The sequence below is a fragment of the Molothrus aeneus genome, chromosome 3 (genome assembly GCF_037042795.1).
Source record: "Molothrus aeneus isolate 106 chromosome 3, BPBGC_Maene_1.0, whole genome shotgun sequence".
In the NCBI taxonomy this organism is placed as follows: Eukaryota; Metazoa; Chordata; class Aves; order Passeriformes; family Icteridae; genus Molothrus; species Molothrus aeneus.
The window spans coordinates 21,599,283-21,618,519 of NC_089648.1; the positions used below are offsets into that span (position 1 = coordinate 21,599,283).

Below are 19,237 nucleotides of genomic sequence, written 5' to 3' on the forward strand. Positions count from 1 at the left end.
AACAGGGAAGGTAGAGATGGCAAAGCACGATAGTTAAACAATCAATATTTTATTGATCCCTTAAAAGCACGAACCACGGCAGCGTACACTCTGTGCTCTCCTCACTTCAGCTACTGAAGCTGAACTCTTCAAGCCTGCCTGCCTCTCCAGTGAAAATTAAATGCTTTGCATTGTCTCAGTGAAGTGGAAAAATAGGAGAAGAGGAGAAAGCTTAAATGAAAAGCTGTCTGTAAGATGAAATGAAAATTTTAGTTCGGGGAAATGAAGGGTTAGAGTTGCAGAGCAGAAGGAGGGGACTATTCAATAAAACTGGCATCGTTTTCAGGTTCAGGAAGTTAATTTTTTTCACTGATTTGAGAAGATGAAGAGAATGGTAAAACTGCTGTCCAGGAGGGTTCTGGGATTAGGTGTCATTGTCTCCCCAGCTGAGATTTTTCTGTTTTGAATCAGTGGTGGAGGCATTTGCTGAAGCAGGAGCTAGAATGTGGGGATCCCACCCTTCTGGTGATGTCCTGTTGTGTGTGTTTCCAAAATGACACACAGGGTAGACTTGGAGCAGCTTTCCCTGGGGTAACCTCAGCCATCCTGGCCTGTGTCTCACTTGCAGTGGGCAGGAATCTCATCACAGTCACCTCATCACGGGGCAAAGCTCTGGGAAGGGGGGGAAGGGGAGGGAGAGCTTCCCTCATGGCATCTCTGTGCACATCAGAGTTTGAACTGAGGTTTTGTCCCCATAATGTGGTGACAAGAGATGTGCTTCCTAAAGGGGTGTTCAAATCCTTTTGGCAGAGGGGAGAAGGGAATTTGCTTTTTGCTGTCTTTGAGTACTGGCAACTACTCGTGGAAAAAAAAGGTAGACAAAACCATGACCGTGGTGTCCCGAGAGTCAGATGCAAGCACACACTTTTTCTAAACAAAGTCTTTTACCAAAACGGGTTGGAAATGCAGCCTGAATGGTGATTGAAAAGTCATTTGGGGATGAGTGAACCACTGTGTATCTGCCCATGTCTGTATAAGAGGGAGAGGTGTGATACAAACAAAGGCTGGGTCAAAGCTGGCTTTTAGACTCTCCTTTGATGGTCTCAGTGAGTCTGGAGTTTGGGGTTCCTACTGCTCCTGGTAAATATCTTCAAAATTTAAAGGTTTTCAATATTCAAATATTTGTCATTCTTTGAATACAGATGATAGTAAATATTTTAAAAATGAGGGTTTCAGTCTGCTTGTGAAGAAACAATGCTCTCCTGCTGAATTATCCTGGTTTTCCTCTCCTAGAGCAGGTGTTTTCTTCAGGAGAAATTAATAAAAGTTTAGCGTGTCTGAAATCACTGGACAAATTGTATTGAGGATCTCTTATCTGAAACTTGTAAGGGTGAACTCTCACCAATTGTATCAGAAAGGATGTCTTGCACAAGTAACAGTTCAAACTGCTGATAAATACTTGTGTGGCTGACATGAAACACTGCAATATGTGCTGGGCCTGTGATGTCGTCCATGAAACAGGCCATTTTATCTCACTGAATATTGACATTTTTCTCTGTATGTGTATCAGCTGAAATCCCAATAGAGCCCTAAGCATTGCTGGTATTGGAATCTACATTCAGCATGGGACATAGTTCTGTCTGCTTTCACAGAACTAAAATACCTGAAACAAAATCAAGAAATTCAGCTCTAAAGGATTCTGTGTGAAGTTACTTGGAGGGACCAGCCAGTCCTTGGCTATTTTAATTAGCTGACCTGTGGATTTAGTGGATGGGAGACAGCTATCAGTTTTGACAACTGATTAGGGAGATGGGCCCTCACTTACCATCACCAGCTGCAACCAGCTGGGCTGTGGGAAACTGGCAGAGAATGTTTCTAGGAACTGAGAGTTTAGAGGAGCTCTTGTAATGAAAAAGTGTGAAACACCTCACTACAGTCAATTCTTGTCTTCCCTTCAAGGTTTTAAGCTCCTGGCTGTTAGGGCTGAGAGGGTTTGACAGCTGCTTTGGGAAATGGTGAGCAATGCACTTTTTCTGTTGCTGATTCTCATTCAGTTATTGATAGTTTGTTTCCTTCTCACATAATGTTATCCAAGCTTTTGAACAGGAAAAGGACAGACCAGTTGGGTGGCACTGGGTGCTTGGCTGTGCATGACTGTGCAGCCATACTGGGCCACCTACTTGGGTAGAAGATTTATTCTCTTTCTGTGCAGGGCTGCAGGTTAGTTTGCTTTTCTTCAATATTATAGCTGAACTTTAGGCCTGTCAACTCATAGAGAGACACATTAAAAGAGAGTTCATGTTATCTTAGGCAATTTATGCAGGCAACTTTCATCTGAGTGTAATTCTCAATTTATAATTTTGAGAGCTGCACAACCCTTGTGCATTGGGAGCACGGAGCATTGTGTTTGTGTGGATTGGTTTGTGAGTGGGCATTCGAAGGTAGCTGAATGACTTGTAAGCTCTTGGTAAGCTCTGATTAATTTGAATACATTTGAAAATGCATTTGATTCCTCTCTTGGAAAGTAAAATACCTGTCAATCACTGTAAGCCTAATGACAGAAAGCAGATAAGTGAAAGCAGAAGGAAAAACAAGGGAATGAAGACACTAGCTAAGAGGAAATTATCTTAATAGCAAGCTAGTATCCAAATGTAATCACAGAACGCAAACTATACAATTTAACTATTCCCTCAACACGTCATTGCTTTTCTCAGCTCTACGACCTCTGCATCCATTTCAGATCTCAAGTGAAATTGCGTCTGAGTTAGAGATGGGAAAAAAAATCCCAAATCCTTGACTCTCACAAATTGCCTGGTTTCTTCCAGAAAACACTTAGTAAATGGCAGCAAGCCACAGGGAGCTTGGAGAAACAGACTCTGAGTCCTGAGAAAGCATGTTGTACAGATTATATGACGTTTTGTATAGTTGTAATTTAGGTGACAGAGAGGTAAGTTCCTGCTGTGCCTTGGGCTCTCCTTAAAGCAGTTTTTGAGGCAGTGTTTTCTGCCCAAGAATGCAGGTAGTATGTTGATCTGGAATAAAAGATGACACTACATGAATTGGTAGCATGTCTGATGTCTGCCCACAGCTAGAAAAGCACTCCATGTGCTAAAAAAGATTAAAAAAACCAAAACAAAGCAAACCCCCCCACCCAAACAAACATGAATATAGTATTTTATAGGAGTTGCTGCTAGAAACTGCTGACAGTTGGCTGTCAAAACCCATAAACATTCTTTTTTTCCTCATTTACTAGAAACAAGAATGTCCTACAGAGCATTTCACATTTTGATGGACATAGTAGCTCTCAGGGGGTATAACATTCCACCACTCAGATCTGGCATAATTTCCCTAAGCTCTTGTTTGCACATTAAGTATTTGCTTGTGACAGCTACTTTTCATCTCAGAATAATGAAGTTCTAGTAGATCTTTAGCAATATATGTATTTCAATGGTTTCTTTTTCTCTGTTTCTCTTGCATCCTTTCTCTATTAGTGAAGGAGGTTGCTAAATTAGCTATAATGTGCTGTAATTGTGTCTATTCAAATCAGTGTGGTTTTTAGTTGTGTAGTTGTCTAAGTTTACTGTTGACGGTGTTTTGAAATCTGTTTTGGGGAAGAGACATCTCTTAATGCCTCAAAACCTGCTAGGGAGTCTGTTGCAGACCAGGCAGGGGTTTTTTATTATTTTCACTAATTGCTTTAGACATAGTTCTGTCTTGTTTTCAGTAGTATTTTTGTAAAAGCTTTTCCCTTTTCTCTCAACACTAGCACAGCCTGTAAAGCTGAATTAGAATGAGGAATTTGACATAGAGAAGTGGAGCCTTGAGTTGTGTAGAACTTCTAAATAAGTAATAGTGACACGATTAAACACTAATATCTGAGTTGATATTTCTAGAATTTGTAATCAGGCTACAAAGCAGGCTGTCACAGGGAAGAATTTCAGCACTGTTGAAGCTGATAGTGCTCCTGACAGTAACATTTAGCCCAGATGTTGTTCTGTAGAGACTGAAACCCTTGTTTCCTCTGTTCATCTGGGTAGCCCGGATGCTCATGAAACGATGAAGTTGTGTCTCTTCTGAGCACTTGTTTATTAATGAAGTGCACAGAAGCCTGGTTTTTGGAAGGTAACTGGGTATTGCTCTGTCTGAAGGGCAGGGTCATGACACCCCACAGCACAAGGGGCTGTGCCCATCCACGTGTTGGCCCTTGGGCTTTGTGTCTCCCAGGGATCCCTGAGGTTTGCTGGTACCAGCACCCCTGTACAGCCCCACTGCCAGGACCTTCTGAATCTTAGTTTGCTTTGAATTTTCAGATAATTAATGAAAACTAGAAATATTTGAGAGTGCTCAGAAGGGATGTGGCTTTAGCTGGAGAGAAACTCGTTCCTCTTCAGAAGCAGAAATGAAATCCTGCTGTTATAGACAGTAAAGCTAGAGAGAACTTAATGACATCTGCAACATTTTTGCACATTCTCTTGATCCTGTATTTAATGAGAATGTAGGACCAGTGATTCCCTCCTTTCTGACAAGCCATCCCATAAAATTGCAAAAGACACAGGCTCCTTTTGCCCTGACACCTGCTAATGCACTGCTATAGGGATTCCTCATCATCACACTCTATGTTGATCACGTGCAGCTTTGGTTTCTTTAACATCAGTGTCAAAAGCGTTCTTGTTGTTGAGCCTTCTGTCTCTTTCCATTTTTCCTCCCCTTTTGCTTCTTAAAAAAAACTAAATAAAAAAGGAAGAAAGATTGGATCCAATTTTCATCGGACTAACATCAGCCTGAAGATATTTTCATCAGTTCTTGGCAGATCCTGGATGGACTGTGTAATAATGAATGCCTTTTCATGATTGTTTTCCTCACGCTTAAGTTCATTTTCTGTGAGCACTGTATGAAGTAATTTTAAGCTTTTAATTGTTTATGATATTTGGCACTTCCAGACTCTGGGAATGTTTCTGTATCTATGAAAGAGAATTATTAAGCACCAGAGAAAAATGCCATGCTACTTGCTGTTATGCTGAGGAAGACCTGCCAAATCTTGCAGTATTTGTGCATGCTATAGAGGTGGAAAGAAGGGAAGCTGGCAGAGCTAATAATAGCAGCAGCTTTGTGGCTAGAAGCTTCATAATTGTAACCCATGATGACAGTCTGATTCAAAACATGATGAAATATGTACTTCTATCTATTCTAAATCCTACTGCTATCTATTCTTGTGGGCCTTGGATCAGTCCTTACAAATCAAAGTTGAAAAAAACCTCGGATGTTTTTGCACAAGACTAAAAGATCCTTTCATATCAGGTGCAGGTAGGTCTCTTTCAGGATTTGCAGGGGAAGGTTCTCAATACATTCACAATATGTCTAAATGTAGTATCCCCTGATCTTTAAGTCTGTCTCATGCAGTGTTGGCATGCAAGTCCAAAATCTGGTGGCTAATACATCATTCCTGCCTTGCCCTTCTGTTGATTGCCTTTCTGGCAGTGTGAGGAGAGGCAAAGAACATGGACTTGCCATGACTTGGCAGGCAGCACTGTTCTGGTGGAGTTTGTGAGCAACCAACAGTGGGCTGTTCGTGACAACATCAGCTACTGACAGTGGACAACATAGTAGAGCACCTCTCCCATGAGGAAAGGCTAAGAGAAGTGGGATTGTTCAGCCTGGAGAGAATTTGGGGCAACCTTATTGTAGCCTGCCAGTACCTGAAGGGAACCTACAAAAATCATGGAGAAGAACTTCTTACAAGAGCCTGTAGTGACAGTTCAAGGGGAATGGATTCAGACTGAGAGTTGGTTTAGATTAGATAATAGGAAAAAATTCTTCACTGTGAGGGTTGCCAGCCAGAGAAGCTGTGGATGCCCCATTCCTGGAAGCATTCAAGGCCAGGTTAGCTGGAGCTCTGAGCAATCTGGTCTAGTGGAAGGTGTCCTTACCCATGGCAGAGAGGTTGGAACTAGATGATCTTCAAGGTCCCTTCCAACCCAAACCATTCTATGATTCTATAATTCTATTATTCAATGAAACTTAGCCTTGAATCAAAAACTGAAGCAATGTTTCATCTAGATGTCACAATGGATTCTTTTTTGCCATCAAACTGGGTGTTTTTCTAAAGGATGCAATCTAGTGGTAACAAGATTCCTCCCAGGGAATGCCCCTTCAGAGGAATCCTATGGCCTGCCTTAATCTTGGGGGTCCCATTGCCATCTGTTTTCCTGGTCTTATCATAAAGAAATTATGAAAGTCATATTCACAAATAATGTCCACACTCTGTTATTTAAATGATGCTTGGGTTTCAGTGCTGGGTACTCCCCATTTCACAACCAAGTATTCAATTATGTCTACCTCATTTTTTTAATACTTCCCTTTTAATTTGTAAAAACATTTATTCTAGAAATGAAATACTTGAAAATTCTATGATGATTCAAAAGAGGCAGAATTTTTACCCAAAGTCACTTAAGACTTCACAACTAGGTAATACTGAGGAAAGGGGAAAGTGCTTGTTGTAACCCCATCTTTCTTTCTTGGACAGGACTCCTGCACAGGCAGGAATATGGTCACAGAGAACATTCTGTCATAGGCCTGTAGGGACACAGGGGAGCAGGAGTGCATCAGGACGTGTCAGTGCATTTCTCCACTATTCTGAGTGAATTTTCCAAAAAATGAAATTGTTATTGAGTCCTCATCACTGCATGCCTTGGTTAAATGTTCATACAATTGCAAGAATCTGTGCCTAACAGGGCTATTTTTCAAGGTTTTGGCAAATCTAGGTTGATACCTCCACAATACTCCAACTTCTGGCAGCTTGGGCAACTTCCCTGTGGAGGTACAAGATTCAGCACCTTTTTAATAAAAGTAGAATTATGAAGTGAGATTTGAGATTGGAGGTGTGAAATACGCAGCTTTAAGCCCGGTGTTTAAATTTCATGTTATTTCATCTCAATTCAGGTTCTTTGTCAACCTTTTGGTTTTGACATACTGTTAAAATGCTCCCACTAGGTTTTTTCTGTGGGACCTGTGTGCTTAGGTCTTGAAGAGTGCAGTGTTCTGGAGAACTGCATAACTTGTGAAGTCCCCTGTGTTTGAGCAGTGTATGATACATGGGCTAGGAGATTTTGAGGGTATAAAGCTCTGTCCCTTCCCAGACAGACATGAATGCTTGGAGAAAGAGATAAAGAGGGACTGTTCTAAAAGCTAGCTTGGTATCTCTGCCACAATATTTTGGGTTTTATCTTTGATTAAGGTCCATATTTGTAGCCCTATCAAATTCCATATGAAAATTTCTGTGTAGATCCAGACTTCTCTTCCTTATAACAAATGAAATCTATTCTCTTTTCCTTTGTACTCTTACTGCTTCTGGGAGCAGGTGTACATCCATTGGCATACCAACCAAATTTTCTGAATAACTTGGCTGCTGCTGAAGATAAACCACTTGAAAATGGTATTTTCCTTAGCATTTGTAAGAAAAGAGTCCACTTTAAAGTTATGTGTATTTTTATTTATAAGGAGCATTTAGTCTTAAAAAAGGGCAGAAAAAATCCAAAATGGAGTTTATGAATGCATTTTCAATTACTGCTGAGTTTTGCATAGCTATAATATTTTTGCTTACAACATAAATATGGAGCTGTCTGGAGAAAATATGGCATTGGGGAACTTGCAGAAAGGGACACAAGTGACAGCTTTGTCTGAGCTTCCCAAAGAGAAGTTGCTCTCTGACAGCTGTTTCTCCAGTGTCTCAGGAGTCAGTTAAAAGGAGCCAACCCAAGATTTGGAGGGATGTCCCCTGGCAAATGTGTGTATGTTTGACTTGCACTGTGTGAGCACAGCTTGCCACATAAATGTGTATCCGTAGAAGATGTCAGGCAGGGTGGGAGACCCAAGGGCTGCATTTCTGCATTCATGCAGTGGCTGCTGCCCTGGTGCACTTCCCTTGGAGCTGGTGTAAAGCCTTGTGGAAAATGGAAATCAGGGGTCTCGTTGGCGTGGTGTCAGCACCCATGGCAAAGGCAGTGTTTATACATCTCCTTCTATGCACACACCTGCTCCTGCTGCAGTGGGATCTCCCGAAGGCAAAGCAGGGAAGGTGTGTTTGGGTCTCTCAGGCTGGCCACCACACAGTGGGAAGGCTGATGGCAGCTCCTCCATGGCCAAGTGTGCCTGGCATCCACAAGGGGGGCTCTCCAGGCAGTGCCATGGAGAGCAGTGGCGGCTATGGGTGGATAAGTGCTGTCCATCAGTGCTCACCTTTCTGCATTTGCTGGTACAATCATTGTGTCCTCCACCACAGAGATCACTAACTGCTTGAGGTGCAGTGGCTAGGGCTAATATGGACTGGGCCAGGCCGGTAGTATGGGATTGATTGCTTGAGACTTGGTCGTTGCTGTCTCTCCTGCATGGTGCTGTAGCAGAGATAGCCTCTGTCACATAACTTACCCATTTACCATTTACCCAAAAACCAGGCATTAAACAGCGAGAGGTGCTCCAGTGCTTTCCAGACAAGTGCTGATTGGGCTGTGTGGAGCAGTGGCTGGCCCAGACACGGACTCTGCAAAGCATCCTGGCCTCTGGGTCTGAAAAGCCTTCCCTGATGATCCCTGTGAATGTGACCACTGCACCAGTCAGTCACACATCCCTTCTGAGCATTTAAGGCAAGTCCTGATCCATAGGTCAGACCAAGACAACATGCTCATGTACAAAGTGAGCCCTGTTAGCTACATCTGGCACAGATGTGGATATCCATACCTAACATACAAGCCCCAGGAGAGGGAAGGCTTGGGGACACAGAGTTTTGCAGGGACAAATTGACCTGGCTTGGTCAGGTAGCTGCCTTGGTGTGCTGGGGCTTTGTGTCCCCAGAGCCAGCCTCAGGATGCTGCTGGAGTGACCCCCTGGGACCCTGCCTGGCATCACTTGGCTCCAGCAGAGCAAGAGGGGCAGTTGCCCTAACGCTGGGCTGGCACTCATCCCTCTGGTAAAGTGGGAAACTGGCAGTGTGTTAGTTAAGCCATTAGCCTGCAGGACTGCATTGAATTCCCCCCACTGTGAGTGCTAGTCTTTCACTTCTAAGGATTACACTGCTTTGTCCACTTTCTACTGAGCTCATTGCAGAGTAAGTTTCCTGGAGGGAAGAAAAAAAAAGACTGTCAAGTACCCTGTTTTCTTATTCTTATCTCATATTTAGTTTCCTAATTACAGCTTGGAAATAAAATATCCTTCCTGCTAATTTTATTCTTTTGTATTTAGGAAAATGCTGCCAAGTCTGACAACTTCTTCCTTCCAAAGATGCACTGTTAAGATGGTTTTCTCCCTGCTACACAATGACAAAACTGTCAAGAAGCATTGGAGTCTGGAGAAACATTAATTTTTTGTGTGCCAGTGAAGAAGTCTTATTAACTTTAGCTTAATTTAAATTTGTCTGCAACAGAGGGATGGGTTTATTTACACATTTCCTAATAATGATTTGAATCTCAAAGTTATTTCTGCGTTGAAATGTAAGGTCTTTAAGTGGATTTTCTCCAAAGCAGCTAAAGGGATTAGGTATCAGTGTTCAATAGAAGCTGTGGGCTGCATCTTTTACCCTCTGTATCGCAAACTTTAGCTTTGGGGACCTCTCATTTTCAAAGTAGGCTACTTACTGGTTCTTCATTAGCCTGGAAAATACCAATACTAATGTAAAATGCACAGAGTTTTTGAAGGGAATGTATTTCTATCACATGCAAGGAAAAAACCTTGCCTGGCTACAGGTTGGGATGCTGTGAGGCCTTTTTGAGTACTGTGGGATCCTTGGGCTGCTCCTATAGAGAGCACTTAGCCTAAGAGCCTCAGGAAGATATAATTAGGAGGGTAGATGGAAAATTAATGCTTCTTTGTGCAAAAATGTTCTCTTTTGCATAGGAATAAAGAGATAAATTAAGGCATGAAGCTCTACAAGCTTCTGAGGTAATCAAGCCATGAGCAGCTCCCCTGGCTTTGGGATTGACTCAAGCTTTGCATCCTTAAACTGCACGTTGCTTCTGAAAGAATATGTGGGAGGAAGGGAGGGCAAGAAGCACTCTGCAAACTACTGTTGAAGAGTCCAGAGTAGTCTCTGCTGTACTGGCACCACGAGTGGCCAAGGTGCACTAAAATAGTATCAGATCATTTGCAGTGAGTGAGCTCTGAGATGAGACTGATGGGAATGGCTCTGTAACATTAGAAACTTGGTACTAAACCATATAGTCAGGAAAACAAATACAAGAAGTCACTTTTAAACACAAAATAGAACAAGTATCTTCCTGGGATCATTATATTTACAATGGCACTGCCTTGCTCTGACTCTCAGAGCTCGGTAAGTATTTTTCTTCTGTTTTTTTTTTTTTTTTTCTTTTTGGTGTTATAAGACAGATGGTGTCTGCTCTTAAATAATGAAATTAACCATGTTCCACACAACATAAGACATTTGAAAATGTTGCTATAAATGTGCAGAGGTTGTGCAAGTCTCAGTTAAAATAGATTCTTTCAAACAATTCTTTCTCCAACTTTTTCCCCTTAACAAGCGTGCAGTTAATCACAGAGTGAAATCTCTTTCCCCGTGTAGATTGTGTTCCGGAAAATCAGCGACGTCAAGCGGGAAGAAGAGGAGAGGATGAAGAGGAAGAACGAAGCGCCTCTGATCTTGCCCCCGGACCACCCGGTGCGGCGGCTGTTCCAGAGGTTCAGGCAGCAGAAGGAAGCGCGGCTCGCGGCGGAGAGGGGCCGCGATCCGGACGAGCTGGATGTGGAAAAGGGCAATGCCGTCGGGGAGCAATCCTCTGCTCGCGCCGTGGTCAAGGCCAGCGTGGTGACGGTCCGCGAGAGCCCGGCGACGCCCGTGTCCTACCAGCCCGCCTCCACCTCCGCGGCCTCCGACCAGGCCAAGCTGCAGGCCCCGCCGGCGGAGCACGCGGCCTGCAAGGCCTCGGGGGAATACCCCCGGCGGAAAGGCTGGGCCAAGTTCAAGGAGGCCTGTGGGAAGGGTGAAGACTGGAACAAGGTCTCTAAAGCAGAGTCCATGGAGACTTTACCTGAGAGAACTAAAGCTTCAGGAGAAGCTACTCTGAAGAAGACAGACTCTTGTGACAGTGGCATTACAAAAAGTGACTTGCGCTTGGATAACGCCGGGGAGACGAGAAGCCCGCAGGACCACAGCCCGGTCCTCACCGAGGTCAAGCATTCCTTTTATCCCATCCCAGAACAGACTCTTCAGGCCACCATGCTAGAAGTGAAGCATGAGTTGAAAGAGGACATCAAGGCTTTAAACACAAAAATGACCAATATAGAAAACCAGCTTGCTGAGATACTTAGGATATTGACCTCAAGAAGAAGCTCCCAGTCACCCCAGGAGTTGTTTGAAATATCGAGGCCCCAGTCTCCAGAATCAGAAAAAGACGTGTTTGGAGCTAGCTGAGGTGTTTCTTTTTAAAAACAAACAAACCAACAAACAAAGAAACAGCCCCCTAACACTTTACATTTAATCTTTCTTGAAAACAAATGAGGGATCCGTTCACTAAGCATGTTCCCTCTGTCTAAAAAGGTATGGTAACAGGAATTGCAACCTCATGTCAAGATGGCAGCTGACTTTGAAGCCTTTTTGACAGCAAGGGTACAGTTTCTAAAGTTTTTCTTTCCTTCCTTTGTCCTCATTCCCCCCCCCAGCCCCCTTCTCTGCCTCGGGATGTTGGAATTAGAATTCTGACAGCAGCAGCCATCCCCATGAGCCCCAGGTGATCTCAGAGGTTTTTGGAGCATGCCTTATGTCCTTAGCTTGGGTCATGCTTATATGAATAAGCACTTGCCAGGGTGCTTATATTTTCAGTGTTTGGTGGGTTGTTTGTTTTTTTGTTTTGTTGCTGCTGTCACTGTCTCAGTCACCTCTACAACACGTTGGATGTCACAGTATATTTTCATAAAGCTGTAATAATGCAAAGAGCAGTAGGAGACATGTATTTCATTGTGTGCTTAGGTTTCTTTTGGGTAGTCAAGAAAGGGCTAATAAGATAAAAAAAAATTGTGCTTTTTAATTTCAAACTGACATATTGCTAAAACAATTACATTTGGTAACATCTTCAAAAATAGCCACAGTATTTCAGATCTGTTAATAAATGGGATCTTCCACAGTCATTCACTGAATCAAAGATATGTTTTTTTCAAACCTTTTTATGTTTTTTCAAAAAACTTCTCTTCTGTCTCAGATGTCTTTCAGCATTTGATACTTCTGCTTTCAACTCCAGCTGCTGGAGGGTTGGGTGTGAAGTGTACCTGAGAGCAGCCCTCAGCACAACATATTTGAAATATCACTAACAGGTCCTGCAGATTTGCCTCCCAGTGAAAATATACTGTGGCATTTATGTCCTGTTCTGCTATGAATCTGCTCTTTTAATTCTTGTTAATTATTATTCAGAAGTTTCTGTTTTGATAATGTTCATTGAAGCCAAAGGCTTTCACAGAATTTTTAACAGTTTCAGACGGTGGCATTTTCCTCTACATCCAGACATATTGTTCCTGATCTAATCTAGCTTGGAAGCAAATGGATAGTAGAGGCAGAAATTCAGTGCTTACTGTATGCAAGTGCTATTGTAGCAAGGAAACAAAGAGATCTGCTTCTTAAAGAAGGAGATGTTTCCAAAACTTATATTTTCATAACTTTTTTCAGAGGAAGATTGAAGCACTTTACCAAAACTATTCTTCATTATTCACATAGGGTAGCATAGATGGTATCATGACTTGTGTTCTCACCTTGGGATACAGGTGTATATTCACAATACATTCACTCCACTGATCTGGTATGTTCACTGCTTAACAGTAGCTTAGATCTCAGAAGCATGGTGCCATACCACACTTTAAAGGGTTTTCATCTTTAATGTAAACAGATCTTAACACTGTGTGTGTTAAGTCTCGTTCTTTTTCCTTGGTACTAAGTCATTTACAAAGAAACACAGGATTTTTTTGGGGGAAGATTTTTGTTCATGTTAAGTACAGAAGAGGCAAGGAACACGATCAATTTTAATGATTTCTGCTGGCCTGATGTTTGCACAGTGCAATGCAGAACAGTGCCAGACATCCCTGGGGAGCTTGGATGTCCACAGATGACTGGCACAGTGGTGAGGCTGTGCTGTGCAAAGCTCCCAGCTCAGGTCCTGCTGTCAAGAGTGGTTGTTTGTACCTGTTCCTGCAGTAACTGCCCTTGCTCTCAAAGATAACAATTATTCCAAGCCAGCACCACCATTTCTAAGTCCAGAGGCAGGTGGTTTAGGATTGGCTTTTATTGCCTTTCTCCTTGCTTTGGTATGGAGGTGCCCACAGACTGTGAATTCATACCCAAGGATTTAAATACTCCTGAGAAACAACTCTCAGGTTCAAACCTGTAGGTTACCTTCTTCCCTCCCACAAGAAAAGGCAAGCAGGGAGGTGAGTTGCTCTGAAACCAAGAAGGTACTTCCTTAACTATTTCTGGTTCCATGTTTAGGTTTTTCCAGTGGTACGTGGTGTCTTTTCCAGTTGCTCACTGCAGACTTGCAGTGCTGAGGAAGGCACTCTCTGACCAAAGCCACGCTGTTTGTGTTTGGTGCTTTAATCACTGTAAGTGGCAGCAGTTACCTGCAACAGCAAAGGCATGGCTGCCACAGAAACCCATCCATCCACAGTTTCTGTGAGAAACTCATCCATCCACAGTTTCTGTGAGAAACTTTGTCATGATTTTTTTTTCTTTCTAGTCTGCTTAGACAGTAACTACTACCTAAGTAAACCCCAGGTGTACTGATACCCAAGGATTTGTAATTGATTTCCAGCAAGTTTTTAGAGATTGCCTTGGAGTCAGTTTCCTGATCCAGGCAAATTCCTCACCAGCATGATATTCACAACACTTTTCTTCATAAAGTTTTTGAAAGGCTGAAGGTCTTAGCAAGTCCTTTGTGAAAGTGTCACCCATTTACCTGCAGTTGGATAAACATGGACCTGAGCTTATCCCAGGTGGACAAGGGAGGAAATATTTACAACCTCCCAAGTATGTGCCTAGTATCTCCAGAACTGCAGTGCAAACCTAAAAGTAAATGTGCAGTTGCAGGTTACTGGCCCTTTGTTGCTGATACTGAATTGAATTGTTTCTCAGTGATATTTTTGTGTGCCCTCAGGGATATGTTAAAGGTTATTCTGCTGTTGTTGATTGTCCAGCCTGGAACCCCAGCAGGACCAGCCCCAGAAGCCCCCTAATTGTAATAACTGCCCAGGCCTGTGAACAAAGGCAGACAAGTCCCCATTTTCTGGGATGCTCCTTGTGTAGCCTGATGCTCAGAATGATACCAAACTCCTCCCCACCCTGTATAACAGTGATTGGGCGAACTCAGTCCTTTTCTAAGGCTTTTTTCAGGTTCTTACAATGGCCTATAAAGACATGTATTATTTGTAAAGCCCTCAAAGATTGTAACATACACCTGAATTCTACTTAAAACCTAACGTCTTTGAAGATTACGGCCAAATTTAACTTTGCTATGGTCATGAAATGGCAGAGAAACTCTGCTTGCTCCTTACAGTGACACCTTCAGCGTGTCTGCTCCAGGTGAGCCCTGACAGGAGTCAGTGTCAGTCAGACCTGTACAGCTGTAACTGAGATTAGGTCCATTATTATGAACTGTCAGGCACTAACTGGTTGTAGAAGAGTACGTCATCCCTTAGCAACCTGTATTTGTTGTAAGAGAATTTGAAAAAAATACCGTCTAGGATGAGTTTTGGAGTTTGGATTCCCTGGACTACTGAGTGGTTCAATAATGAACAAATCCATGCCCACTCCTTTGAACCCCAGGCTAATCTGAACCTGTGCTATGGTGCTCAGGCTCTGCTGATGCAGCACTTTTCCTTTAAAGAGTAGCTAAAAGCCCCTGTGTTACAAATCTGTCTTTCTCCACTGAGCCTTACACTCAGACAGATGCCTATGGCTGGATGGCATGTGGACCTATCATAAATGTTATTAGTTCTTTGATTTTATTTGTCAGCTTTTCCTTTTTCTCTTGTTCCTCTCTACATGTTGGCTAAGCCTTTTCACTTAATTATTTTCCAGTTCCGAACTGAAGGATCTCTGAAAATAAGACTCTGTCCCTTCACAAGCAAATGTTTGTAGATGGTATAAAGAAAAAACCCAAACAAAAACCAAAGCCTCAGTTTTAACTGTGTTCTGGCATAGTGCTTCTGCTATTTAACAACCTGCTAAACGACCTGCATCATTCTAAAAGCGATGATGTGTTCCATTTTGGTTATATGGTGTAATTAAATTTCAGCCAAAAGAAGGTAGTTGAGGGAAGGAGCCTGTATTATGATTTGGTCAAATGGGAACTTCTGAAAGTTCATGCTTAAATGGCTACAAAGAATACAAATATGCAGCACATGAAAAAGGATTAAAAAAGCAAACCCCAGCCCTCACCCCTGCCTTGTTCAGATACAGTTACTTTTGTCTGGTATTACAAGTATACTTTTGAAAACACCATTCTTCCTTTAAATCTCTTCCACAGTTCTGCCCTGAGCCCCAGCGAACACCCTGTTTAACAGCTTCGGAGGCGATGCTCTGTTTCTACAGCACTTCCCTTTAATGAACTGAACAAGATACTTACTGTGACTATCTGCTGATATATTTTCAATCACTCCTAACCAATCTGTGAAAAAATTGACTACATAATTTGTCTTTACTATATAAACAACAAGGTGTATGATTACGCTTGTGCAGATGCGTGTACATACACACATATATATATAATATCTGTGTATAGATAAGTCTATGGATTGCATTTCTGTTAAGCAAAAGCACATTCCTCATTGATTCCAATCCAAGAAGGGAGCTTAAATCTTCCCAGTAGACATCCACTGAGTGTCCTGTTAGTGTCTTGTTTGTTAACTGTTGAACTTTTAAGGCCATGATTTTTGATTTTTCTAGCTGGCCTCAACTTCATACTGTGAGTCTGGTAAATAGTGTGACTAAGAGAAGATCTGGTGAGGGTCACGATAGTCAGGAAAGAGAAATCCATGTGAAATTGGAAAAATGCTTTATCCTAGTTGGTGGGGATAAGACTTACAAGCTGGTGTTTGTTGCTCACAGTATCTCTGAAGCCAAGCTGCCCTGGTAGTGTTTATCATGGCTTTTCCTGCAAGAGAGATGGTGGAATAGATGGATTTATTTTTTTCTGGTACCAGGGGCTGTCTCAAAGGTGCTGAGCCTATCCTTCTTCTCATGGGCAGCATAACACATGGTTGCTGCAGCTCTGCTTTCTTGTCCTGGTGTTAGGTGGCAAAAAGCATCTTCTACTGAATTTTTCATTTCCACATAGTCTCCTGTGGGTGTATTGGCAATAACAAAGTCTGTGTTTTTGCTGCACTTGTGATAAATCAAGATAAACCTTTCAGCGAGAGTCCCATGCAGGGGGAGCTCCAGAAATTTGAGGTGAGGCACAGTAGGATACTGTATCCTCCAATCTGACATCATTTTGACCACATTGTTGTGGGAAGCATTGATTCAATTAAATAAAAATAAAGCTTTTTTTGCAATAAGATATATCCAGCATTTAGCCTTAAGACCCTTTCATAAGTAATATAATTCAAACTGTGATTCCATTCTTCTCCTTCTAATGTTCTGTAGTATTTACAGTGTTGCCTAAAGATGAAGCACTTTGATTAGCTTTCTAAATCTAATGGAAATCACTTGCTGGTAATCACATTTCTTTCTCCACTTATTGCCTTCTTATTAGAATAATTAATTACTCCAATTGCCCTCTCCCCTCATAAAACAAAGAGACATAGCTATTGTCTGAACACTTTTGTATATCAGGGAGCCAACCTGTCATACTGCAAAAGTGTTTCAGAGGCTTTTTTTACAGATCAACAAAGCTAATGTGAATTTACCTGCAACTGTAATTTGTTCCAAGCTGATTGTTGAGTGTTGTGTAAACATATTTGATGTGTAATCCCAGAACATCTCTGTAACTGGATCCAAATGCCTAATGTTAACAAAACAGTTCGGGGTTTTCACTAACTGTTCTGAAAGGCTCACGGGTTTCTTTCTTCTTCCCACTAAATCTGTGACCACTAACATAGAAAAAGAATCATTTTAGCTGTAGATGAAAGAAGTTCAATAATCTTGTATCAGGATGAACTGCTATATAAAGAAATAACAAGTTTTCCAATGAATGTGTTATATTACTGTACCTACATACAATCAATATTTGTACATCTGTTGGAGACCTGTCTGCGTTTCAATATTTAGCCACCACTGCATGGACACTTGATTGATATGCAGTTAATGCAGTTGCTTTGGCGCTTTTCAGTGTACTTCACTTGTTTTTATCCTTTCAGAAATCCACCAAATACTCTCAGTTCTTTTTCTTTGCATTTGTCACTTTGTTCAATGAAGCATGACTAGAAACAGAGAATGAGTAGATACTATTTTTGTGGTCAGCAAAGCAGCTGCCAGTAGATAGACAGTGTGTGTGTGTATGTATACGCACTGTCTGGGAATGTTTCAGATACAAATGCAGCCACCTCCATTAATGATATCCCTAGTCAACATTTTTAAACAAGCACAAATAATATTTGTAAAAAAAAGAAGTTTAATTTTATTTATTATAGTAATAAACTATTTTATACATTACAGTTGCTTTGGTGTGCTTTTCTCTGTGTTGAATATGTGCTCACAAGATCAGCAAGGTGGTTTTAAATTACTCTCTGGAACTTCTGGCTAGCAGTTTTGTTGCTGTTGGTTTGTATCTCAAGTGTTACCAGTGGAGCAGTGGGATATTACTGCTTTGACTGTAAATGATTCAGGTTGTTTTTTAGATTTCTTTCTGCTGTGTATCAGTTCAAAGGGATTCACATTTCCAGGTTTACTGTAAACTAAACTCAGGTGCCCTTTAAAGTGAATATCCTGACACCTCAGGCAGTGTCCTGTGCTGTGGACCTCAGTCTAGCCCAGGTATCTGCTGAGCAAAAAGAGATCACCAGAGGACTGGCTGTGACCTGTCTGAAATGATCATCCCATGTCCTGAAGGCACACATGTCTGTAGTTGGTCTGTGTTTTAGACTGTGTTCACTGCTGCAGTATCTGAGAACTTTTACAAAACTCATGGAAACCAGAGATCAAAGAACCTTCTGCTTTCCTGTCACCTGCTTGCAGAAGAGAGCCCTCACCATGGACTTAGACAGCTCCCACAGAGGGAGCCCCTGGCAGTGACCCTGCTGCAACAGGCAGCAGTGAATATTATTTTCTTGGCTACCTCAGCAAAGGATAACCAAAGGTCATGGGAATGGGAGATCCTTTCAGATCAGGAGGGACACACGTGACAGGATCCCAGCCAGCAGTCATTCCTGCGGGCCAGAAGCCATGCTGGAAGTGCATACAAAGTTTGACTCTTGAGGGTGTCAGCCTGAAGCTTTGCAGCCATTTCTGTGGCTCATTCTCCATCCTCTCACCCAAGGGTCTGGTGAATGTGGCTGCCACCTGTACCAAGACATTCCATGGGATTGTCAATCTCATCTCCAAAAGAACAGCAGTACAGCAGGAGCTTTCCCACTGCTGAGCTGGGGTGGAACTGTACAGAGAGCAGCACAATGAGGAGCTATTTTTAGCACCATTTCTGCATCCACTGTCCTCCTGTGTGCTGTGACAGGAGCTCTCGTCACTCGCATTGTTTCTCTGGCCAGTGTGAAAATCCAGCTTTCTTTTGCATCGTGTTATACAGTGCCCTTATACTTACTAGAAAAGGGGAAATTACTGTAGTGAAGGCATGTACTTTCACTTGGGCTTTTTTGTTTTGTTGTGTGGGGTATTTTTTGTTTTGTTTTATTTTGGTTGCGGTTTTTTTGTTTGAGTGGTTTTTTGTTTGGTTGGTTGGTTTGGTTTTTTGTTTGTTTGGGTTTTTGTATTTTTTTGGGTTTTTTTGTGGTTTTTTTTTGAGGTCTCTAGAGGCTGTTGTGCTCATTTTCTGAATTCTTTATTATTTTCTTTGCTCCTGCATTCTTCGTAGCCTCTCTGGCAGTGCTCCAAGCTTCAGTGAGCACAGGAGGGGTAACACCAGCCACACAATGTTCCCCATCAGAGTTTCTCTCCTCTCAGCAGCCCCACAGCATTTCAAACCAAGGATAATTACCTAGAGCACTTTTTGCTCAGATTTAGGTGCCAGATTGCAAAGGCTGGTGTTGTGCACGCTGCCCATCTCCCTGTGCTCAGCTGGGCAGCAGCTGCCCCAGCAGCCGTGAGCAGCCTTGGGCCCAGCCC

General features: G+C 42.3%; 1 protein-coding gene across 2 annotated transcripts in view; it reads left to right on the top strand.

The window, feature by feature from the left end:
• Nucleotides 1–17,614, top strand: part of KCNH1 (potassium voltage-gated channel subfamily H member 1) — a 180,020-nt gene extending 162,406 nt beyond the window's left edge. The window contains exons 11-12 of one of the 2 annotated variants that reach the window (XM_066546469.1): nucleotides 10,547–11,590; nucleotides 15,489–17,614. In XM_066546469.1, the coding sequence (XP_066402566.1) occupies nucleotides 10,547–11,395 (849 nt within the window). In that variant the 3' untranslated portion in view covers nucleotides 11,396–11,590; nucleotides 15,489–17,614. Of the gene's footprint in view, nucleotides 1–10,546; nucleotides 11,591–11,643 lie in introns of both variants that reach the window. The other variant, XM_066546468.1, reaches the window with a different exon arrangement.
• The last annotated feature ends 1,623 nt before the right edge of the window (nucleotides 17,615–19,237 follow it).